Source organism: Rhopilema esculentum, chromosome 10, assembly GCF_057945365.1.
Source record: "Rhopilema esculentum isolate cy_ngs chromosome 10, ASM5794536v1, whole genome shotgun sequence".
Taxonomy (NCBI): domain Eukaryota; kingdom Metazoa; phylum Cnidaria; class Scyphozoa; order Rhizostomeae; family Rhizostomatidae; genus Rhopilema; species Rhopilema esculentum.
The window spans coordinates 11,161,009-11,185,371 of record NC_142824.1 but is presented as its reverse complement, the minus strand read 5'-3'; the positions used below and the strand labels follow the sequence as shown (position 1 = coordinate 11,185,371).

The 24,363-nt window shown below is 35.8% G+C and overlaps 3 protein-coding genes across 3 annotated transcripts; 2 read left to right on the top strand and 1 right to left on the bottom strand.

The window, feature by feature from the left end:
- Window positions 1-800: 800 nt before the first annotated feature.
- Window positions 801-5,857, top strand: LOC135693205 (uncharacterized). Its single transcript, XM_065211608.2, has 3 exons — window positions 801-2,216; window positions 4,184-4,506; window positions 5,532-5,857. The coding sequence occupies exons 1-3, from the start codon at window positions 2,214-2,216 to the stop codon at window positions 5,686-5,688; spliced, it is 483 nt and encodes a 160-aa protein (XP_065067680.2). The 5' UTR covers window positions 801-2,213; the 3' UTR covers window positions 5,689-5,857.
- A 3,930-nt stretch (window positions 5,858-9,787) lies between these two features.
- On the top strand, window positions 9,788-16,635 carry LOC135693213 (RNA 2',3'-cyclic phosphatase ANGEL2). Its single transcript, XM_065211620.2, has 3 exons — window positions 9,788-10,948; window positions 12,782-12,851; window positions 13,898-16,635. Exons 1-3 carry the CDS (start codon window positions 10,109-10,111, stop codon window positions 14,881-14,883), a joined length of 1,896 nt encoding a protein of 631 aa, XP_065067692.2. The 5' UTR covers window positions 9,788-10,108; the 3' UTR covers window positions 14,884-16,635.
- Window positions 16,636-16,773: 138 nt separating this feature from the next.
- LOC135693219 (zinc finger FYVE domain-containing protein 21) lies at window positions 16,774-23,227 on the bottom strand. The gene is made up of 7 exons (XM_065211634.2): window positions 23,036-23,227; window positions 21,834-21,884; window positions 21,290-21,458; window positions 20,994-21,060; window positions 20,342-20,445; window positions 18,908-19,038; window positions 16,774-17,426 (listed from the first exon to the last, which is right to left on the bottom strand). Exons 1-7 carry the CDS (start codon window positions 23,168-23,170, stop codon window positions 17,397-17,399), a joined length of 687 nt encoding a protein of 228 aa, XP_065067706.2. The 5' UTR covers window positions 23,171-23,227; the 3' UTR covers window positions 16,774-17,396.
- Window positions 23,228-24,363: the final 1,136 nt, after the last annotated feature.

Sequence of the window (24,363 nt, the reverse complement as noted above, 5' to 3'; positions counted from 1 at the left end):
GCAATTGTCACGTGATATTGTCCGTAAGGGAACCCTGTGTCGTAACAAAACTATAGAGAAATTGATATAAAAGGAGCTACAATTCGAAACCCTTATACATGGTAGAAGCTCTATTAGCCCCCCTCTCTATTAAATCCCTTCTCTATTAAGTCTCCCCTTATCAAGCAAGGACTTTAAATAAGCCCCCTCTCTATAAAGCCCCCCATTTTAGCTTTTGATGTCAAAAATAGAAATCATGCGCATTTAGTGAGTCTCTTGACGGTGTGATGATGATAAGATCGTGTGCATAAATACGGCCCATGTAAACACTAACTTGTGCGACTTAGTAGTCAGTCGAAATTTGTTTTGAAGATGTCGAAGGGTTATCAATTTATCCTGGTGATGTTGATTCAGATGAGGACCTCATAATTGATTGATTAAACTTTCGAAGCTGCTAGCGAAGTTTTTTGAGAATATTTGTAAGGCATTTTCATAACAAAAATGGCAAAGGGTGTTTTTAAAACTTTTTCTGCTTCAAATCTTTTATAAACCCCCTTTCTCTAATAAGCCCCCTCTCTTTTGAGCCCCTCTCTAGGACTGAAAAAATTAATAAGCCCTTTGAGCCCCCTCTGGGTAGCTTGTGCTCCAGACCCCTAACACCTAACTTGAAAGTAGAGGGTCTGTGTAATGGAGAGCAAAATCGCGTACGAGGATTGAATTGAATTGTTTGCATAATTATCACAGATCTGTGTAATCATGCAAGAAGAATCGCTTCAAGAAGAAATTGTTGATCGGTCGTGTTGGTATGATATATAGATTTATTTGAAAGAAGAAAAGTTTTGAAAATGCTGCTCTGCTATTTGATGATGAAGATCTTCGTTGGGAAACGTCATGCCAATCTTACAGCGGTTGATGGGGAGTGAATCTACGGCAGCAATCGAAGTAAAATTGCCTTGAGTAGACATTTTGTTTTGCATGGTAGAAGATGATTATTTACTATTTTGACTTGAATGTAATGTAAAGAAGGATTTTTTGGACAAGATCTGGTGAATACGATGAAGGAAACACGACTTTCAGAGTAGCGATAAGAAATGGAAACCGAAAAGTAAACAAGACGCTTTGCCTTCAAGCCGTAGAAAATGATCTCTGCTTACAAACGCAAGTCTACAGACAGTGGAAATTGCTTAAGACTCGTGAAACATTTAACATTGATCCAGACAGGGCTACCCAACTGAGTAGACTAATTTCTTTAGCAATGTGAGGCAGTAGGCCTAGGCCTGTGCCTTGTACTTTTCGGGTTTTTGAAAGGTTTCCATCCTCGCGTCGGGCAACAATTATCTAGGCGTCATGATATATTCAAGGCTTCAGGCATCATTGTGACATTGTCTGACAAAATAAAAAGAAACTTTGAATTTGCACCCTATGATTTGCATATATTTCTTTTCGCTATTTGAATGTGTGAACTGCCCGGCAAATTGAGCTCTGTTCACGCTGTTGTTCACTTTTGTCTTGTGAATGCCGCATAGTTTTTTGCATAATTAATTTTCCCAGAGATCCTGGGAAACGCTCGCACGCGATTTTGCTCTCGGTTACACCATAGGACCCTCTACTTTCAAGTTAGGGGTCTGGAACACAAGCTTACGGTACCTTTGCCAACTACCAGATAAGCTGTATCAAAAAGTAAGAGATGCACTTGTATTGGGTTCCTTTTAAAAAGCCAATGACATTAGTAACCGAAGAAGAAGATAAGTTAAGACAGAAGTATCAACTGTCAGCTAATGCAAAAGGCAACAAAGCGAATCATTTAAAAACATTTTGATATTTTGAAATTTTATACCGTCAAAATATTGTTCAAATTCTGCGGATGGGCGAAAAAAGTATATAGGACCTTATATGGAACTAAATGCCTTATAGAAATAAACAGGCACCAGAGGGCACAATTTTTGTGGAAAACGGGGGAATGTTTTGCATTTCCATTCTCAGTTTTCACTATTTATGTTCATGGGTCCTGGCTAAGCTGGTGTATCGGAAATAACCAATCACTTTCCTGGGAAACAAAAGGAAGTTCTTACGACCAAATACGGCAATGAATCGCTGAAAGCAGAGAGATGTTGTGAGCTAGATAGGAAGGGAGAGTGAAGGAGAGGTTGATCTGTCTGAAAGGCGTGGTGGAAAGCTGTGCCGAGGATATCTAAGAGCCTGTGAAATATCTGTTTCATAATTCGCGCCCAATAATGGTAAGCCACGTCCTTTTTGTGGTTCTTTCAATATGCCTTGTTAACTGCTGTTTTTCTTTAAATTTTCTGACCCAGAGATTGCTATTACAAAGGTCCGGTTTGGGGATGGCCTATGCACTTGCGGAGCCTTTCTGTTCCTGTCTTGAAAGGACTTTATCGTCGACTTTTTGATCAATTTGCTACTTGTCGTGAATTTTTGGCTGTACAATTGAAGAGGAAGTTTGGTACAGTGTTGATCTTAGCATCGGTGACAAGCCGAATGCATTTATTTTTAAAAAAGTTTATTTACCCCAAATTAGAGTTTGCGTTTCGTTTTAAACTTCCAAAATATTTTCATTTAAAGATTTAATGCTTTGAAGATAGGATGTCTCCGCCTTGATGGACGGACTTGTTTCTAGTTTAAGGGAGTCTAAATTTTTTCTGTAGTATAGGATTTACCGTATGAATTTTTTATTGTATTTTCGTTGAGAAATAGTTTACATACATGGCACCTGAATTTGAGGAGGAAGTTGATTATATTCAATACGTAAATACAAATCCTCAAACATTGCTGGGCTTCTCTGACTTTTTTGCTGTCTCTTTGTTTGAAATTTCACTGTTTTTAAAGCTTGTTAAAATAATTGTTTAATTGACTGTCTGAGCAAGGAAACCTGGCTCCATAGTGCTCTTAAAGTCATCTTCTAGCATCTATAAAATTTCTTCAAAAGTCTTTAATTTATTTAGCATGCACAACTTTGTGAATTTTTTAATCTGTCTTTTTTATTTGTATTGCATATCCAACATTATTGCACGGCCCATACCACCAAGGGGGGGGGGGGTGGTGGAGTGGTCATGGCTCCCCTTTTTGGTAAGAAACAATATTTCCAGGCCCTGTTTTGAAGCACTAATTTCAAGTTTGACTTGTAGAACTTGGCCCCTCCATCTTGAAATTTATGGCATCAGTCCTGGATTGTAATTACCTTTTTATTTGGTTCAATGAAATGAAATAAAAATGAACATTCCTGTGTCATCAAGCAAAAGGTTAGCTAATGTCATTTACAAAGGAAACAGCATTGACAGATATGGTTGTCAGAAAGCATGACATATTGGAAATTATACCATATATTTTATCATATCATTTCATATATTAGATCTTGAAATGTAATATTTGATTAATAATGAACACAAATGAGTTGTCTTTGCAATATGTATATAATTTAGACATTGTTGTGTTGAAAATAATAGCCCTAATATCGCACTAAATTGTAAAAACATGCTAGGCTCTGTTTACATATCAACATGAACACACCAACAGACTGAGTCAGGTGCATAGCTAGCGGGGGTGTAGGGGGTATGACAACCCCTCCAATTCTTGATGAATTTGTCGGTAAGTTTTTAGTTACAAAAATCTGTTGGTGAAATAGTATATACCGTAAATCCTCAAACTAGCCCAAATATTTTTGAATGGGGGCTTATTTGAGGGGGGGGGGTTATACAAGAGGGGCTTATAAAATTATTGTAGACATTAAGAAGACATTATTAAAAGACCTTGTCTATTTTAGTAGAAATTTCTTTATGAGCATTTAATTAATTACTACCAAAAGTATGAATTTGTTGGTAATTCAATAAAATGCCATAGGCAACCTCAGATGGCAAAAATCATCAAATTGAGGGGTCCAATTTGAGAATTTATGGTACCAGCAGGGGCTTATTCAAAGGGGGATTCTTGAAAACTTTTAGTTTAAAGGTGGGGGCTTGTTCGAGGGGAGGGCTTTTCAAGAGGGGGCAATTGGAGGATTTACGGTACCTAAATTTCCCTTTTTCTATATCTTTGTCAGTAAATTTTACTACTCATGACCCTCCCTCCCCCTAGTCATGGACGTCAAGCTCACCACTAGAATGAGTATCAGTAATTTCAAGAAATATCTAGTTTTTTGTTATAACAAAATATATATAGTTATACATCATTTGTGCAATTTTCATTTTAGACACTTGATGCAGGGATATCTACAAATCCACAATGCCTTGAGACATATGACCTGTTCAAAATGAAAACTAAGTATGATTTTGTTATTTTCAAAGCAAATGACAAAATGAATGAGATTATTGTTGATATATGTCCAGAGGTTGGTGAGTCTGAAAAGGTTTGGAAGGAAATTGGGGCCAGTTGCGATGTTAAAAGGGAGAATGATGAGCCAGTTGAGTACTGGAATCTAAGAAGACTGATTTTGGCAAAAAAGGAACCAAGATACGCTACAATACTTATCCAACCACCATCATCATCATCAGCAAAGCTTACTATGGTTTACTGGTAAGTATCAAAGTCTTATGATCTTGGTCTCTTTTGACCTTTCTGAATATATGAGCTTGTTGATATATTAGCTAAATTTGACATCCTTGAAATTTTCATTTTGCTGAAGTCCAGGTCCTATGGTTAGATATCTTACAAGTATCAGAGAGGTCGTAAACATTTTAAATGATTGAGAATTACACAGCCAATATAGCACTTCTATAGATTATACAGTCTTTGACATAGAGAAATTACCATATGTGTAGTGATGATGCACATCTATCAAATCTTTCATGGGTAGGATTCATGCTATTACCTATCTGTTTTTTTAAATTGCTAATAGACATGCATTTTTCAGAACAGTGGTGTCAAAAAATTCATTGTTTGTGTCTGGCATAAATTTGTCATTAAAATCAGCTCCAAGTTGCCATACATGTTTTTTTATAAGAACGTATTTTATAAGTAAGTTGTGCTTGGTTCTTCAAAATGTTAAGAAAGTTCTGGGCTGGATCTTTGAAACCTAAAAAAGTTGAAAAATTCAGATATTCAAAGTTTCAAAGGAAATTGTGGTGTAAGAGTGAAATATTTCAACAAAACAGTAATGTGCTGAGCAGGAAACAACGAATACAGTATGATGTTGTGGGTTTTCGAGAAATATAGCAAAATTTTTGAAAAAGCAACTTTCTAGAGCAGCATTTTTTGTGATAGGGACCTTTTTGCAAGAAGTCTAAATCAATCTGAGAAATCATCCCCCCCCCCCTCCCCCCCTACACGCACAAAGGTTTTTCAGCAGATTTTGAGAAAATAGAATATCACCCGCTTTGAAAACTGGGGTTGCCATCTATAATTTTCATAGTGCTATTAGAAATATTTCAAATCAAATGTATAGGTAGATGTATTCCATGTTTTGTTAGCTATGAAAACATCTTCTTGTCAGCTGATGTCTGTTGCCATTTATTCACGAACCTACCAAAACTGTCTTGAAGTAGTATTTGTTCATTTTGAAGTATGTGGAAAAATTATATATTTTTTCCCTTTTGCTCCAGGTCACCTGATGATGCTCCATCAAAACAAAAAATGGTATATTCATCTACAAAGATGTCATTCAAAGGCAAATTAAATGGTCTTCAAGGCTTGTTACAATGCAATGATTTAGAGGAATTAAGCTACAAAGATGCTTGCAAAAACGCAACCAAGATTTGAGCAATGTTTCCCCAGACAATGTAACACTGAAAAGCTGTAATTCTTGGCAATACTTCTTTGTGTGCATCAATTTTTTATTGCATATCATTCACATTTTGGTGCATAGGTTCCTGAGTAAAGGTAGTTTTGTAGTAGTATTTAAGAGGGAAAATAAAAAGTGATCAAATTACATGCTTCCTTAGTTGTTGTTTCTATTTTATATATTTGACATGTTGTCAATATTGCACATATCACAGTCTGTTACCTATTTTTATCAGATATAGATACCAAATAACCTGTAGTTTCTGCCTAGACACTAAACCACAGAACCATAGCTGCCATTGTTCTTGAGAGTTGGTTGATTTGCCGCTCGTGCTCCTCCAAAAATTTGTCAAATGCTTATGTTTTAAATGAACATTCCCTTTTGATTTGATTATTCTCAAACAATAATGCCTCTCCAATGATTCTATATTTCTTAGTTTGTCTTGAGTCTGTTTTGCATTATGTAAAGCCTCGAAGGATGCCATTAACTAACATTTCAAGTAATATATGAGCGTAGAGAACTGTTAGAGGGTTTAAGTCTGTGACCAATAATAGTAAAGTTTATTCTGCACGGGTAACACCACCAAAGTTATGGGCCTAAACCTGTACAGGAAATGTCTGCGTTCCGATGCAGGCTTTCTTAATTTTTCTTTGTCACCAACCTGAAAGTCAGAGCAATTTTATGCAGCAATAGAGTACCGAAATAATGACGTCACGCAAATCTATTTTTAGAATTTTTGAATTTTGTTTCCATAACCCAAAAAAGCATCATGAAATACTTCTAAATATGTAAAATCCGTAGGTATTCCAAAATTGGCTGAGCTCTGGCCACATTAGTCTTGGTTCATAACTTTATGAACTAGATCAGAATAACAGTAATTCGCTAACAAGCTTGAAATCTTTCATTATCCATATTTCGCCCAATTGGGAACATATCTAAATCTATCTCATCTTGCATATTGAGCGGGTATCTTTAAGCCATTCTTTAAGATTATGTTGTCAAATTTAAGAAATTCCTAAAAAAAATTATGACGTCATACTTAAGTACTCTATTTTGGATTAGCTAAGACTAAGAGGGATGAAATTTCCCTCCCTTTTTGCGAAAAATAGATTTTTATGGCTGTGGCCTCCAGATCACTTGAATGTACCTCAATTTGGCTGGTATACAAATTCTAAAGAAATTATTTTAACGGGAGAATTTCTAAATCGTTAGTAAATGAAATTGTTTGGATCTCAATTAAGCGTAAGTTAAGTACATGTTTTTTTTATTTAAACCAACCAAATTATACTTGAGTTACTGATATTTTAAGATATAGATGAAAGCCTGTTTATGTCCTTTTCAAAACGAATTGATACAGTGGCAGACACCTGGGGCTCGAGGTGGTGGTCACTCCCCCCCCCCCATATTTTTGAAGACAATGGTCTTTTGTGTGTGACGTGATCTTATCTTGCCCCCCAATATTTGACCAAGTGTCGGCCCCTGACTAAACATAGCTCTTTCGACATTATTTTGTTGTGGATTTCTAGCAGCTGATAGTACTGTATTTGTAGTCTTTTGTGTTCTTACTTAACTTTCAACAGAAATCTCTGAAGAAATTGATGACACTTTTTAAAAAATCAATGTGCGTCAGTGATTGCTCTACCCAGGAAGAAGGCCTGATTTGATTAACTGGTCTTTGATTGCATATGGAAACACGGAAATCACAGAGGGGGTTTCTTTGGTCTTTTTCTTTGCAAATACATACGTGTAAAGGAACTTATCGAGGCTGAGCGTACAGGGATACTACAAGTCTGCCTTTTACTAAATACGAAGTCAAGACCTCAATTTTTTAGATGATTCCTTCAACTTCTTCGACCTTTCTCTTATAAAATAAAGGTATAAATACCTTCTTCGAAAGCGTGGGAAGGGAAGGTAACTGAATAGTGCATTGTTATAAATTGAGACAGTTTTATAGTGATTTGCAATCATAATTTTTCTACAAACTTGCTCGAAATTACAAAATTAATTTTACGATAATATCAGAAACAATTTTGCTAACATTGCTCCCATAAATTTTATTGGTGAATTAACCTTACCTAGTAGATTGGTACCATTGCAATGCGCCTTTGACGGGATACTTCTAAGTTTGGCTGGACGATGACGTCATAATAGTGTGTTTGTTCCTCTAAATAAAGGGGCAAGAACCAGTTAAGTATTTTGTGAATTTGCTAGGAAATAGTTGACACCGACTTTGATAAAGAAACCAAGACCTACCCTAACTACAGTGATTTGTCTTGAATGGAGCTTGGCTGATTTGACTATAAATTAATATTGGCTATAGATCCAACCGATTTCAGACTTGTATGATCAAAGACCTACTAAAAACACTTTTCTTTTCAAAGAAAATTTGGAAACTTCAGAGCTGAAAGCTTTGTAGAAATTATCCTGCCACAGGATCGCAGCTCGGGGTCGGAGACAGAGAGGTGACAATAATCTGACACTCCCTCTCCAACGCTGACAAGTCAGAATCACCAAAAGGTTCTAAATTAAGGATCCATAGATTCAAATTCGAGAAAAGAGGACTGTATGTAAGTTAAACTAAATAGATCGATAATACTCCAACTCGTAAATATCAAGAAAACAAGAAACCATCAATTAAATAGAAGAATATTAAGGAATTAAGGAACTAAACCCAATCAGAATAAAATCGAAACAATGTCACCTGAATATATATATAATACGGTTCAAGAGTTCTTGGGTTCGTCTTTGTCTTTATGATCGTCAGAATAGAATGTTCCTTTTTCCCTTTCAACGTCCGTGCGTCCTTCTTTCCAGATTCAGAGTCAATCGAAATGATGATTAAATGAAATTTAATCAGAGTTAATTTCACGAGGGGCTTTTGAGCGTTAACTAAATTGCATAAGATTGTTGTTATTACTATTTCGTTATGATTTCTTGTTCCACGCTTCCTCGCATTTTGCTTGTATCTGCTCTATTAGTTTATGGGCAATGCGTCTTTCGGCCTCCTGTGAATTTGATTTGTATAACTAGGGTAAGATGTGTGTTTCGTGGCGTTTTCATTCCCCTGGTTAATCTAGGGGTATTTAAGATTTTGGCATAGCGTGGGTCTCATCTTGCTTGGTGAAGTCACAATACAACTAGGCTGTTTCATCGTATTTTCCCAGCCCTCCCTCCCTCATTTTGGTTTCTTTATGCTAAATGCCTTTTCAGTATAACTTTGCGTGTTGAGTTTCTTTTATGGTATCGTTAAAACCTCTCATACCTTCAGGCATCTTTTATGCTTCTTAGAGTTTTCTGATGCTATTAGGTAGGACTGGTGCATCGGCTATTAGTGGGGAGAAGAAGCTTTTCCTGTCCATTCCCTCCCAATTATCAACCATATTTGGGGGTTATTGTGTAACTTCCCTTAGTAACCCCTATATGGTAGGTTGAGCGTTTGGCGCCGATGCACCAACGGCCCAACTCGCTCTCGATGATGTGGGAACGTAGCCTCATGACTGACCTTTCTGATGTCTATGGCAGTTTTTCTGAGGGAGCTTTATGCCCTTTATGCTGGATTGGTATTCCCGAGTTAGTAAATTAACAACAACCAAAACACCACCCATCACAACTCGTCAATAATATCACGTGACAACAACAACAAAATCAAAGAAGATCGGGGGGGGGCAACAACCACTTTTTCCCACAAGCTTCTTAATATTAATTAGAGCTTAGTGCTCAAGGTTTCTTAAGCGTTTCTTAAATTTGGATTATAAAGTTATAATGCTTGATGCTTGATTTTAACTCCGAGACGGGCAAACTTGTACAAGAAAGATTTTTTGTCTCAACTCAAATCCTATACTTATAAATTTTAAGTGGCTTCTGAGCCAGCCCTTGGAATTTCTTAAATAGTAGGGCAGCCCGCCTTAAAATTTTTATTTAAAATATTTCACATGGCACTTGCCCCCCTCCCTCCACAACCCCGCAATTTCCGCCACTTTTTCTCATACAAAAAGAGAGTGAGCCTTATAGTTCTAAAAATACCCTATGCTTTAATTATGTCAACTTTTTGCAACAGATCAATTCAGCTCAATTGTGTTTTCAGGGAAGGTGAGACCTCGTCTCGACGACGCTTCAATCACAGCTACAATCTAGTTGCTTTGACTGTATGCCTGTTGCCAAAATCTCAAGTTGGCGGTCAAATTTTTGTGGCGCGAAATGTTTCTGGCCCCTCGTCTGCCGAAACAGTGAATTAAGAGTGACAAGAAAGAAATTGACGGAATGAAACGAGTTTCATTTTTGATTGGTGGCAGAAAACAGTCTCCATGGTCATGACAAGTCGACGCAGTTTGGATTCATCGAAGTTTGAAAACCACCTTGAAGTTTTTTTTGTCATCATGAATTACTCCAAACAATAATATGGCTAATTTTCCACATTCTGAAGTTGTGAGACGTGGAAATAGATCTGGTAGGTTCTCTCCCTTGACAGTTAACAATGATAACAGCAGCTTATCTGAATCAAGCAACTTCAATAGCCATGTAGCCAGAGGTAGGGTAACGAGGAGAAATCCACATGGAGATCTTGAAAAATATAATGTGAATGCTTCCCATTCTGGTCATCAAGTACCAAGAAATTTTGCATACGACCGACATGCAGGGGAAGAAACCCCTGGGCAACATCTTGGATATCCTGCTGAGTATGAACGGGATGAAATACATAGTTCATTTTCCAGGACCAGAACTCGAAGAGAAGGAGCCCATCAGCAATATATGCGATGTGAAAATGGTGAAGCATCCGGTAAAAGATCACACGAGGTTCTTGATTTGCCATCAGTGTGTAGAAAGCCAGATTTTCTTTTTAACTGTGGCATCTCATGGTTGGAGATGATATCAAATGATTATATTTGTAGAGCTTTTGGCATTAAACAAAGAAAAAGTTCTTTTTTAGTCTCCAAGAATGAGCCAATACTAACTTTTAACACAGAGCTAGAATCACATTCCATACCTCACTACCATATATCATATCCACTTTACCAAAGCCCACACCAAATAGGACGGCAAATGTTACCAGTTAATGTTTCAGATGAAATATCAAGTCTGAGAAATGCTTTCAATTTTACAGTAATGACATATAATGTACTATCAGATATCTTGTTGTGGCAGCACAAACAGCTATACAATAACTGCCCTGAATGGACTTTGAAATGGGAGTACAGAAAAAGCAATTTACTGAAAGAAATCATAATTTATAATGCTGATGTAAGTACATGTTCTGCTTATTTAAAATTTGATTTATACTTTGCTTGTTTGATTTAACTTGCTTTAATTATTTCAATTGTTTCTGGGCATAAATTACCAGATCTTGCACTCAAGGATGCTGAAACTTCTGTGGCAACCCTTTTTTTACTTCTAATTGTAGGTAATCAATACATGGTTTCTTTCATATACCAGACTGTGGTTAGGGTAAGTGCCACCTGAGCCCCGAAAAGTTGTGATGAAGTTTAGGAGCTTTTCTTCTTAGTCTCTTTGGTCTTGTGCCTCTGCAGAGAAGTTTTTAAATGATTTGTTGCTTTAAACCACCAAGGCTGATCCAAGGCTGGTTTGAAATCGATATTCCTTTCTCTTGTTGCTGATATCGCGAGCAGTTTTCCTAAGATGTCTCTGTCAACTGCAATTGTTTTAACCAAGTTGTTTCCCTTATCAAATAAAACTAGTTTTTGTCATTGGTTCATGGAGTGGAATTTCTCTTTTTCTAAACTTTCTTGAACAAACATTACCTGTAGTGTTTCCCTTACCTTTCTAGTTTTTAGTATGTCATTGCACCAAACTTCATCCACAGGCACATCAGAACTTAAGTTGTCAAATAAGCCTCTGTCTAAAACAGATCCAAAAGGATTTGTGTATTATTCTTTAAATATTCTAGCAAGATTTAAAAAAGCTGTTGTGATTTATAAGTATCATGGGACCTTTATCTGCCATGTTTACCAGTTTTCCCCATTGATGATAAAGGGTGACACAACAAGCCCAAAGATGTAACAACCAAAAGATAAATTTCCCCGTAAAATAACAAAATGGCAATAAAATCACATCTATCCAAAAATTTATATTGAACCTTTACGCTGAAATTGCTTTTGTAAGGGTATTGTAAGTCACATGACCTTAAAAATCATACACCCCTCCCCCACTGATGCCCAAACTTGTTTTGATGATTATTAATGTGTTGTCGATATAATGTAGAGTTAAATTCCGTTTTGGTGTTTTAAAACAACAAATTATCAAAAAACTCCTCCGTAGAGGCACTAGGTCAAAGATGCTAAGAAGGAAAGCTTCCAGCTCCAAGACGCACCAGCAGATTTTTGTTTACCATCGCAATTCTGAACACCCAGGTCAATAGCTAACTGAAAATGCTCATCACAGTTTCTCCGGGCTCAGGTGGTACTTGCCGTAAACACAGCCTAGTCTATCAAGGAATTAATGAGGCAGTGTAGGAGACATAAAAGCCAGACAGATGATTGGCTTTCAGGGCCGCAGAGAGGGGGCAATATTGAGATCTAGGGGCCTCATAAAGTAATGAATTCTATTTTAAGAATGGATTTAATCAAACATAGCAAAAGTATGCCTAAAAATAGTAAAATATTTTAAACGATTGCAAGAAGTGACTGCAAGAAATATCATGAAATGCATTTAAAGCTATTCTGAAGAACATGGTCACCACAAATTTCTGCTCACCCTCTTGCAGGGGGCCTCCTTTGCTTGGTATTGCTCCGAAACCTCACGGCATCCTTGCTTGCTTCCTGTTCTGCCCTGAAAATTGTATTTTAATTTTAAGGATCCTCAATAGAATGTTGAGGATTGGCAAGAAATGTTGGCTATCAATAGAAGAGCAAGGAGCATGTTTGAGCCAGTTGCATGCTTTCCAAACTGGTTCTGTACCACAGCTTCTTGACAATGTGTGAGATGAGCTTGATACTTTCTGCCATGATGTCTTGTCTTTCTTGTGTTGAGCTTGGAAATCGTCTAATCTTAATCATCTTAATCTTGGTTGCCTTGATTTGTTAATCTTAAATGGCCATTTTTATTCTTGTTGATCAGATTATTTGTCTCCAAGAAGTTGAAGCAGATCATTTTATTGACTGGTTCCAGCCAAAGCTGCTCAATAATGGTAACATTTTTATGCTATGCACTTTGAAAACACCAAAAAGTAGATTAAAAATTTGATAAAAAGAGAACATGCAAGCTCTTTACAAAAAATGTAAGATATTAACCAGGTCAGCAAATTTTTTGGAACCCTCAGATTACTAGCACTAGTTACTCAAAAAGAAGCATTTTTTAGATGTTTCATAACAGTTGTCTTAAAATCTTGTTGTCTTAGATGCATTCTAGGCATGGGTTTTCCAGTTTGGTAGTTATTATGATTTTCTCAGAGTTTGCCTCTTTTTCCCTTGTGGTGCAAAGATCATAATGTAGTTCCTATGATTCTTGTGAATGTTGAATTTGCTATGTGTCTCATCCTTTTAAAGAAAATTTCCAAAATTCACACTAAAACATGTGATCCTCTAAATTTCCTCAATCTTTCCTTAGTTTTCCTAGTTGATCTAGTTTTCCTAATTTTCCAAGTTTTATCTTTGTGTTGAATTGTCTATGATCAATTAAAGTAACGTTACAGTTAGTTTTGATATATATTTTGAAATAATCCAAAAACTTTTTTCTGAAGTTTTTTCACGTTGTTCTTCCAAAACCTTATTGTCCGAAGTATTTAACTGCATTTCATTCATAATAGATATTTGGTTGCTGTTAATGCTTTATTGATTCTTTTGAATGGATAGAAATTTAACATGTTGGATTGAATGGTAATTTACTAGAGTCTACCGCCCTAAATGAAATTGTTTTGAATGGAAATGCAATAATTCTTTCAACAATCTGTTACAAAACGTGAATATGCTTTAGTTAAGTCTTCTTCTAATAACTGCGAAGAGTATGTGTCTTGTTTCATTATCATTAAAGTTTAAACTGTAAATTTATACACTACTGCCTATATCTATAAACCATTAGATTGCATTTTGTTCGGTAATTATTTATCTGTAGGCTTTCAAAAGGTCTGTTACTTTCCTAAAAAATTAACATTTCGACAAATAATAAAAATATAGGGTAAACTGTGTATATGGACTGCTGAAACATCACACTGATTGTTTTCCTTTTTTCACCTAGGATACCTTGGAATTTACAAGCAGAAAACTGGCCGAAAGACTGATGGTTGTGCTATCTTCTATCGTGAAAGCAGATTTATTTTGAAATGCTGTCGCAGCATCGAGTACCACGTACCCCATCACTCTCTAATGAACAGGGACAACATTGGCATGATTATAGGTCTTCAGCCTAAGGAAGAAGGTGTTGTATTAAGGAAACCACCGATATTTGTCGCCAACACACATATACTGTTCAACAAGAAAAGAGGGGACATTAAATTGCTACAGCTTGCCATGCTTTTCGCAGAAATTGATGATATTGCTAGAACCCCAGCATATCAACCCAATGAAAGACCTACAACAAATCAATATAATCCGGTAATAATTTGTGGTGATTTTAACAGTACTCCGTTAAGCTCTGTGTATGACTTTGTAACTAAAGGCCGGCTACGATATGAAGGAACATGCAGAGAGACTGCTTCTGGGCAGGTGCCTCAATACCGTGGAAGTCAGAGTGGGAACAGCAATATCTTTGAAAGCAACAACGTTTTGAAAGAGTTGGGTCTCACAGGCTTGTGCCAAAAGCAGTTGGACAGGAAGGAGAGCGACCAATCTAAAGGCGATACGAATGCAAAGGACCTATCCGAAGATTGCGTCATAATGGGTACAAGAAACAGTGGAAGAACTGGCACAGTTGAAGAGACTGGTGTTCTGAAGCACACGCTTGAACTACGTAGTGCTTATAGGCACCATCCAGGACAAAGGACAGTGACGTCATGTCAAGGTACTGTTGATTACATTTTGTTTTCTCAAGGAACTACACAACAAAACCCACAAAGACGTTATGGAGCTAGGAATGTGCGCCACAGTTCATCGAAAAAGCAGCTTTATTTAACAGGGGTTTTGTCTTTACTCACGGAGAAGGATTTGTCTGCAATGCAAACTCTTCCCAACCCATTCATATCTTCAGATCATCTGGCATTACTTGCCACGTTTCGGCTTTTGTAACCAATGGATAGCTTTAGATGCCTCTCCAAGATTCAAATATTTCGTTCTAATTCTGTAATTTGAATGCAATGCAAGAAGCAGTCATCCATTCATGTTTTACCTAGAAATTTCCATATTCCTTTCGTTGATTCGACTCGAAGCCTCGACTTCAATGAGAATATTCTGTTGGGTATCCTTGCAATTGAAGTGTTTTTACGAAAGATTTTAGTCTTTCTGTGCTATGAAGTCGTAGTTAACTACGCTCTTACTGTTATTTGTATTAAACGGCGACGAAAAAACAACATGGAGTACTCCCATTTCTAGTCAGAATAAAAACCTGAACTCTATCTTGGGCTTTTGCAAACATGTTCAGAGGGAATCCAAAGTTTTTAATTTCATTTATGAGTTTTCCTTTTGCGGGATTGATGGTGTTTCTCTACTCGCTGGATAAAATTTAGAATCACGGGGCCCTAGGAGAAAGCCAAACTTTACAAAATTTCTATTGAACGCAACCCCCCCCCCCCCCCCCAATAACTCCCGACCTCACTGCACTTGAAATGGCATTGTACCTGCTTTTATACACTTTTATTAGATTTCGCATATTTATCTCTAACATATTTGTTTGCAAAAGCCACTTAAATAAAATCCTCATCATATTGCATTGTCATGCTATATTTATTCATCGAAATTAATCTGATATCCGCTCCCTATTCTTCTTAACTGTTTTATTTAAACGAAAATCGAATAATTATGGAATTAATGATAGCTTAAAATGTTTGGTTAAAACTAATATGTAACTGATTATCTATTTTGGATAACGATGTATTAATAACTTATGAGATATCAGGGCGGCTTCCTGGTTTCTGCAATAGTTGGAAAATAAGTTTAGTCCTATTCCTGCCATACACCGCCTTGTCGAAGTCGAAGGAACGTTGTAAAACTAAAAACATGAGTTTTTGAGGGGTTGATCGAAAAGATGTAAAAGTTGATACGTTGTCAAAAAAAGTAATAAAAGAAGATGAATATCATGTGTAACAGAGGGAGGGCGTCCATAAAGGGTAGGTTCGACGTAGAATCATGTACATAGTGGAAATTGTTTCAAAGATTTAATCATAGTGGAAATCATAAATCATAAATCATAAATCATTAATCATAAATCATAGTGGAAATTGTACATAGTAGAATCATGTACATAGTGGACATTGTTTCAAAGGAGAATACATATGCTCAAAATATTTTTTCATTAGATTAACAAAAAATAGCTGAAGTTCATTTGAAAATCGTTGAAAGGTGTCGTGAATGTTTTAATCTTCAGCCAAACGGTCTTAAATCTTTGGCAACAGATATTTTGCACATTAGAAGAGAGTTGCGGCATTACAGGAGGAGAGAGGTCAGAAAGTCACGATTTTGGGCAAATGTATTTTCTGGATGCTTCATGGTAAAGCTGCTGTGGTAGCTCAGTCAACTGGCAACATCATACTTCAACATGACAACGAATTCGTATTTATTAGAGGACAAATATAACTTTCTTCAACAGAGAAGATTTCTTCCAATAGACGAGGCTATGGCTATTTGGTAAAATATTTTTATAAGCATCATCTAGTAGCTCTATCTAACAATCACACTTTTATGTACAAAAATATACTTTCTCTATAAAAAACTTACATACTCTTAAGTATAGCCTATTGAACAGGAGTTGGAGAGGTGAGGGGGTAGAAAAAGAAAACCAGATGAAAAGGTAAACATAAAATCTTTTCAATAATATTAAAAGAATTTTTTGATTCTATATGAAAAAAGAACTGACTTAGTAATAAAGTTTTTCCTTGTGTTAACCCCCCTTTTTGTTATAATTTAAAGTATGAGGCTCATTTATGTGACACTTTATGATTGACAATGCGTGGTGTGGTGACAATTACCGTGAAGGTGTGGATGGATTGGTTTTTCCTATTCTAATAGGCTTGTAATAGACTTTGAGCAGGGATGGGGTCTGGCAAAATCTGATAGGAAAGCATCCAAAAAAATCAGTAAAGTATAGTAAAGATAAATGTTCAACTGAAAATTTAGCCATGGAAAAATCAATTTCGAGCATATTTATTTCTAAATTTATTTCAGCAACAACATTGATGAAAAAGCAGTGTATATAATGTTGCTGAAAATATTTACAAGTAATAAACGGAGGCCATCAAAACTAAAAGTAAATTGGGTGGATACTTTCAGAAGGTTATTCTTATAATATTATTTTTTGAATAGAAAACAACTGTTATACCCCAACTGAAAAACGATTTATCTCAAAAAGTGACATTTTGAACAAAATTTGTTGTTGTTATGTACAAAAGTATAATATACATAAATTTTTATTTGCGTAACTTTGTGATAAGAAGGAAAAAATAGAAAATGTTTTGCTTCACAAAAATAATCAAAATCTATTATAAATTATCTCAAAGCAAAACTTAGTCTTATGAAATTATAATCAAATCAAAACTTAGTCTAAACAGGATTTGTGAAATCTATGATTTATAACCAGCCGGTGTGGATTACTGAACATCAAAAAGTAACTCCATAGCCTAAAAAAGAAGAAAAAATATATATCACTGCTGAAATTTCGTCTTTATGTCTGTAATACTTTCTTGTAGCATTACAATATTTCAGGGACGGGCACTTGCTCAAATATTGGGGGAGGGGCAAGCCTATTGTTTTGATAAGATGGCGTCACATTTCCCCGTTGTATCAACTGCTTGCTTTACCTATTATGACATGGCCGAAGTAATTGTTTTTAGAAGATTTACCAAAAAACTGTTTCAAATCATTTGATTTCATGAGAAAGTATATTTTTGTCGCTAGCAAATCAGGGGTGGTGCTGGAAATATTTCTTAGGGGGTGTCAAGTTTCAGGTGATTTAAAATGGCATACTCTGATATCAAAAATAAAGGGACCTTCTCCCCCGTTTACTATTGACTTTGAGATTCTTAAACAGTTTTCCCACTGTTAGTGTAAATAAAAACGTAAAATTTTTCAATTATTTTGAAGTTTTTTAAACTCTCCGTCTCTCTGAAATCTTAAAGTACCATTCTGAATTATATCTTAATAATAGCAGTCTAAAGCAATACCATTATTGTTTTGTTCGGGAACATAGCGATGAAATAGTAAATAGACACAGACAGGCATAGCCAGTCCTAAAAAGGATATTGGGATAGGCTTTCCTTTGAAAAACGATTTTCTGGTAATCATTCTCCTCATTCGCGCACCCAGCACTGAAACATTGTAATATGGCGTTGGTGCTCACTGGTTTCAGTTTCCCAATTAATAGTTGAGCGAAGAGGATCAAATGTAAATGAAAAAAATCAAATACACTCTTTTTTTATAAGAACAATTTTATAAGAACACGAGCCTCAAAACTGGTCAAAAGTTAAGAACAAATTAAGAATAAGCTGAGGCTGAGCTTCTGCAAAATGCAATTTTGAACAACGTTTTTTCTCAAAATCGAGGATTTTAAGCGATGCGTGGGTGCTTTTTCGGTGAATATTCAATTTTGTCAGCAAATTAAGGCTGTCTCACTCACTTTGTTGGCAAATGAGGCCTGAACACCCCCTTAGAGCGAAAAAGCTAGCAATAGCACTGCTTACACCCTTTTAATTTAAGAACAAATTAAGAACAATCCAGCCTCAGATTTTCGAAAAAATTAAGAACAGTCAGCCTGAACTTAAATTTACTGGTTCTTATAAAAAAAAGAGTGTATACCATCGACTATCAGCGATTTTTTAATTAACGCCACCTCCAAATTTACCGAGTGAGTACCAAAATACCGAATCTGCCGAGTAAAGTACCGATACATAACTCTTGGGGGGGGGGGGGGATGTCGCAATTCAGTAGATACGACAGATACGTGGTAAACTTCTTTAGCTGCAGAAAATGTTTTCAAAAATGGTGTTTTATAACAGGTGTATAAAAAATTTCCCCGAAAACGGGATAGACTTGAAAATGGGAGAACAGAGAATGTGTAGAGATTTTAATATGGAGAAAAATGAGCTAAAAAGAATGCCATCACCTTTTGGATTGCATGAAGAAATTCAGCTGATTTTTGTTGAACTTTGTCTCCCTCTTGGACCCTCAATTTAAGCAGTTCTGTTTCACTCTGCTCTTTTATCTTCAAAACCTTCCCACAGACTTTTTCACTTCCTTAAGAAAAAATCAAATAGATATCATTTCTATGAAATATTTAAGAGAGATCTTTTAAAATTAATTTAGAAGCATTACAAATTCTAAGATGTTTATTAACAAAGAAAACAATATATTGTAAATAACACAAGCCTTTATTTGGAATTTGTCATATAACTTATTAGCTTGCAAGCAGGCTTCACCATAAATAAAAGTTGGGAAATTTGTGCAAGATAATCCTTCTATAGTGGTCCTTCTATAAAAACAATGATTCATAACAACCAAAATATAGTAAATAAAAATTTACTTTGAATACTAATATCACTTTTCACACTTTTAAATCAAGTCAACCTAGTGATCTTTTTTACAGGATAATTGCTTAATGACGAAGGCTGTTAGATGAGCATTGCAAACTTCTGGCAAAGGGCCAAGGCTGTGGCAAAGGTTTTCATGGCCCTGTGGCAAACAGAAAGATAAGACACCCTACCAGCGAAAGTTTTCACAACCACATCCTTTAGATTAGCTTAAATTCATTAATTCTTTTTAAAAGTTTTACTAAAAGTTTTAAAAGTTTCAGGAATAATTTTGTTTCTTTTAATTGGTTCCATTTTTAAATGGAATTCATTACTTAATAAGGCCCCATAGACCTCAAGGCTCTGGGGCAATTTGCCCCCTTTTCCCCCCTCTTGATGACCCTGCAGAGGTCACATAAGATACTGTAAAGCAATCCAATTCGTCATTCTCTTTGATTGACCAGCTATAACTCTGCCAGTAGCAAATTTACTTTGTTAATTTACTGTGGCATTAAAGCTACTATCCACTGTTGTCCTAGCAGCAAGGCATTAAGTTTATTCCAAAATTATATTTCAAGTTTAACCAAGTGCTACCCCAGCAAACAGTATCAAAAGTAGGACTCTAAAATTACTTTGTAGAGAGCTTGAGATTTTCATTCAGTGGAAAAAACTTGGCCTGTTTTAAAAAACCGATAGCCCTAGAGACTCTGCCTTGATTTTTTATTTTAACTCAAGAGTGGTCAATTTGAAAACAGAGATGTTTTGTCTTTCTGACTGCCACAAACTTGTTATTAGGTATATTCAGTTTTAAGTCATTATTTGATCTTTGAGAATACTTAAGAAAAGTGTATGCAAGGTTAAAATCAAGAGCAGGAAGTAAATAAAGACAATGCCCTATGGAAGAGGAAGTTTTGATAAAGTGGATACAAGAAAATGAGTCCTGTTACAGAGATTTCATAACCTCTATTGGGTCGATCGCTCAGCAGCCATTGTGATAAACCAATTGACAACTGATAGTGATGAAAACTCACCTTCCACTGTTTCTGTAATGTTTTCAATCGATGTGATGTTCTTGAGTTGCACTGAGTCCTGAGCCATGGTGTCTTTATTCTCCAAACATTTGAAAAGAAGTTTGCTGCAATAATAAATAAATAAGCTATTTTGCCATTTAATTGCCAAAAATGGCTCAAGTGAAAAGTTGTGTGGAAAACCTCCAAGGTGATAAAAGAAACCCTAAGTTTTGTTGTGATTTCTTGGGGAAGATAGAAAGTTGAGGACTTCTAAATACCAATCTTTAAGATTATTGAATGTTGTCTGTCTGGTGAAAGACAAAAAGAGTTTTCATTATGAAAAAGCATTTTTACATTCAGTTAAAAGAAAGAGCCAAATGGCATGACCTAGCTTTACAGAGTGAAAATTATTCGGCCCACACCCTTTTGAACGCCAATAAAAACCTTTTTTGCCATTAGGGGGCATCAGCCCCCTCTTGCCTCTCCCCCCTAGGTCACTGCTTGTAATGTTTTTAAATGGAATTTCACTGCTGCTGAGTGTGCCTTTATGAAGGTTTGATTTGAAACATTTTGCCTTCAGTAAAGACAATGCGGCTATCTTCACAAAGAAGAAAAAGAAAGCATTTTCTTGAAAAGCATTGAATTAGGTATGCACTCGAGATTCATTAGTCACCTGTGAGATTTTTCATGCAGTTTGCATTCACAGATCACAGAGCTGTCATTCAAAACAAATGATGCACCTGAAAAGAAGTACCATGACTAAATTGAAAAAGATATGCTTTATCAATACCTTAAAGTGGATCAGAACAAAAATATACTTCTAATTATTTAACTTGTTCACAGAAATTATTTAATGTTTGACCACTATACTCATTTTAGTAACATAGAATATCAACATCATATTATATTAATTGATTTTAGTATTAAGAAGCTACTACTACAAGAAAGAGCTTAACTTCATCACCATACCCTCAATTAAAACCTTGAGATCCTTTGCGAAGAAGATGTTTTCATCCTTTGCAACTGGCAAACATTCCATACAAACTCTTTCTGGATCAACATATGAAATGCGTGGCAAACTGATCTTGTTCTTACAACAGGCAGAGCAAAATACTCTTCCACATCTTCTACAATGATGCTAAAAAGAGTTGAATACGTTAGTATCAAGTCAAACTCAGACCAGGGGCAAATTGTTTTCTGTCTTAGAAGTAATTCTCTTAGGTAAATAGGTAAAGAGGTAAAATAAACACGTCAGAAATATGTTAAGAATGCAACCATGTTTTAAGAAAAGAAAGTCCATAATAAATTGAAGAAGAAACTCTTAAATAAATGGAAGATTCTTATTTTTCAAAACATTGCTAATAATCCACAATCTAGCCTTAAACGTCATCATGTTTCTTTCTTATGCAAAACCTACCTTCAATATGTGTGACAAATCAGTGAAACTATTGCTAAATAGCAAACAAAAAACCATGATTTGGCAGTTTTCTCATGTACAGTAAATTTTACTTACCCTTCTTAGTGTAAAGGAGAACATTTTTTTGCATCTCATACAGAAAGGATGCTAAAAAATCAAGCATTGGGAACATTAATGAACAGTAAAAACAAAACAGTTTTAAGTAAATAAACTTTATTTGCCAAATTACTAATAAACAGCCTCTCTACCGTAAAATTCTGAATATAGGCCTAGGGCTTACATTGGTCCAAAGATCGTTTTTTGGGCTTACATCTAGGGGGACTATATTTAGGGGGAACTATAATCAGAACAAAGTTAATGTCAGAAGAAAATGCAAAATCCGTTTTTTCAACCCTAGATGAAAAGATTGGTCATGTTTCCAAGGAGCTTACAATTAAGCTGCATCAATTGTAGAAAAGTGGCATATATTAAAAAAATCGCTATTATAAAAGGGTAAAACTTTTTGCAGGCCCTTCTTAAGACCAGGGCCCTGGGAATTTACCCTGGCTACCTTTCCCTTCTTGATGGTACTGTGCAGGTCCAATCAGATTTAACCTGCTCTATTAGCACAGACTGTAAAACAAATGAAGTATGAATGTGTATAGGTATGTAAATATTAAAAGTTTTTCTTTATAAACCAGGTGCAAACCAGTGTTGCCTAGACCTACCTTTTAGGTTAAAGGTTTAAAAAAATCCCATACATACATACAATCAACAGAGGATTTATGGTGAGGCCATGGATAACTTGGATTGTTTGACAACTCAAAATACTCTAAATTACTATGAATTTGACACAGAAATAAACACACACAAAAATTTGACACTAGCAGTGTACACTGATGCTATGCAGCAGGAGAAACTCCAGTTGGGATGCACTTAGCTGGGAGATTTTTGGTATCATTGGCTGAAAGCAAAGCTGAAATTCAAAGTGGAAAACGACTACCAGCCTGTCTTTACAAAAATATATTTATCTTCCTAAATTCTTTCAAAGTACTTTAGGAAAACCAAATAAAACTTCGCGCAGTACTAAAATGTACATTCAATATCAGATCAAATGGTGTCCTTAAGAATCTGGATGCCTATCAAAAATCATGTAGAACGTTTTCAGTTTGCAAGGACCAAAGTTGCTTATCAAATCACTGAACAGTCATGTTTCAATATGAGGGTACGAGTGGGTAGTGCATAATCAGTCATGAATACGGGTGGGTATAGTGCATAATCAGTCATGAATGAAGAAACAGATTCTACATTATTTGAACCTGAGAGTCATCCAGCCACTTCGGTTCTTCTATCTCAAATGGAGATTTTGATTCTTCATCTATAGCTACCATGCGCAGTCCTCCTTTCCCTCTTTCCAACTTCCTATTTTTCCCGTGCACGAACTGTTGCTCCATTGCTGATTTTTGGTGATCTTGACTTTTTGATCGAAAATATAAAAACCTCGTTCTAATAAACTATCTTTTATGATGACCTCGTTTTGGAAGCTCCAGGAAATTTTGAAATTGAAGTTTCCAAGCTTTTGGCAATAAGAAAGACAATTTTTTACTAGGATACAAGTTTCCCCGAATACTTTTCATCAGCTATTTACACCCTTCTTTTTTGTATTTGTTGCTCCCTTGCTTCTGAAGGTATTACAGAGAGCTGGTGACTCTCTTCACTCTAAGTGAAAATTTGGTGAAAATTAGGGACTCGAACCCAAGACCGTCGTCATCACTACGATCTACTCTTTTCATCACTAGCTTACCTTGATCTATACTTAAAACAAATTTACAATCGACAAGACTAGACCAGTTTAATTTATAACAATTTCGTTGGCGTAGCGGAGGTTAAACGTTTAGGAGGGCTGTGTATGGGTCTTACCCGAAAATTGTTGCCTCGCAGAGATAAAATTGACCGAATGAACCTGAAATTCAATAAATTTTGTCTGATTGCTAGGGGCTAAACATGGTCTCTGAGTTTACAAGGATATGGATAGTTCATGATAAACTTCTATCGAGAGAAGATGGTTGTTGATTCTAACTGTTGTCAGTGAATGACCATTACAACTAGAGAGCACATTGAACATGTCCGTATTTTAAAGATTGGTGGCTTCTGCACGCCAATTTCTTCAATTATGGTCCCCTTCTTCTTATAACTGCTAACATATCATTGTGTTGAAGGCCTTGCAAATCGAAGGAATTCTTGACAGAATTGGCCTTGCGATATTGAAAACAATTTTTCTGGGCAAAATTCTAGCTATTAACGCTTCTGATTGGGATGCATAGCAAACTTTTCTCTTGTGATTTTACGGCAAGGTGATGTAGATATTCTCTGCAGCCAGCATTCAACATGTAAATGTCCCTACGAATCAAAGGGAAATCTGGAAATGTAATTTTGCATCTAGAGCCGTTTTATTAGATACACCAAAAGCGCATATGTACCAATTTCTATCCAATTTTGCTCAAAAGACGCGTTTTTTCTGCCCTGAAAAGTTCTCGAAATTCTACGTTTTCAAAATCAATTACTTTGAGTTTCTTTTACATCAAACACAAACAGTCCTATAGAATTTCTCAAGGTTAAGAAACTCTTGTTTTCAAAAAGCGTTTTT

What these genes read in the sequence shown, in the direction of transcription:
- LOC135693213 (XM_065211620.2), top strand. Translation starts at nt 10,109, where the DNA reads ATGGCTAATTTTCCACATTCTGAAGTTGTGAGACGTGGAAATAGATCT. An exon ending in TCATAATTTATAATGCTGAT is followed by an intron (nt 10,949 to 12,781) that starts GTAAGTACATGT and finishes CTTGTTGATCAG; the next exon opens with ATTATTTGTCTCCAAGAAGT. An exon ending in GCCAAAGCTGCTCAATAATG is followed by an intron (nt 12,852 to 13,897) that starts GTAACATTTTTA and finishes TTTTTCACCTAG; the next exon opens with GATACCTTGGAATTTACAAG.
- LOC135693205 (XM_065211608.2), top strand. An exon ending in AAGCTTACTATGGTTTACTG is followed by an intron (nt 4,507 to 5,531) that starts GTAAGTATCAAA and finishes CTTTTGCTCCAG; the next exon opens with GTCACCTGATGATGCTCCAT.
- LOC135693219 (XM_065211634.2), bottom strand. Translation starts at nt 23,170, where the DNA reads ATGGAGCAACAGTTCGTGCACGGGAAAAATAGGAAGTTGGAAAGAGGG. An exon ending in CATTACAGAAACAGTGGAAG is followed by an intron (nt 19,039 to 20,341) that starts GTGAGTTTTCAT and finishes TTTTTTCTTAAG; the next exon opens with GAAGTGAAAAAGTCTGTGGG. An exon ending in TTCTTCATGCAATCCAAAAG is followed by an intron (nt 17,427 to 18,907) that starts GTGATGGCATTC and finishes CTTCTTTTTTAG; the next exon opens with GCTATGGAGTTACTTTTTGA.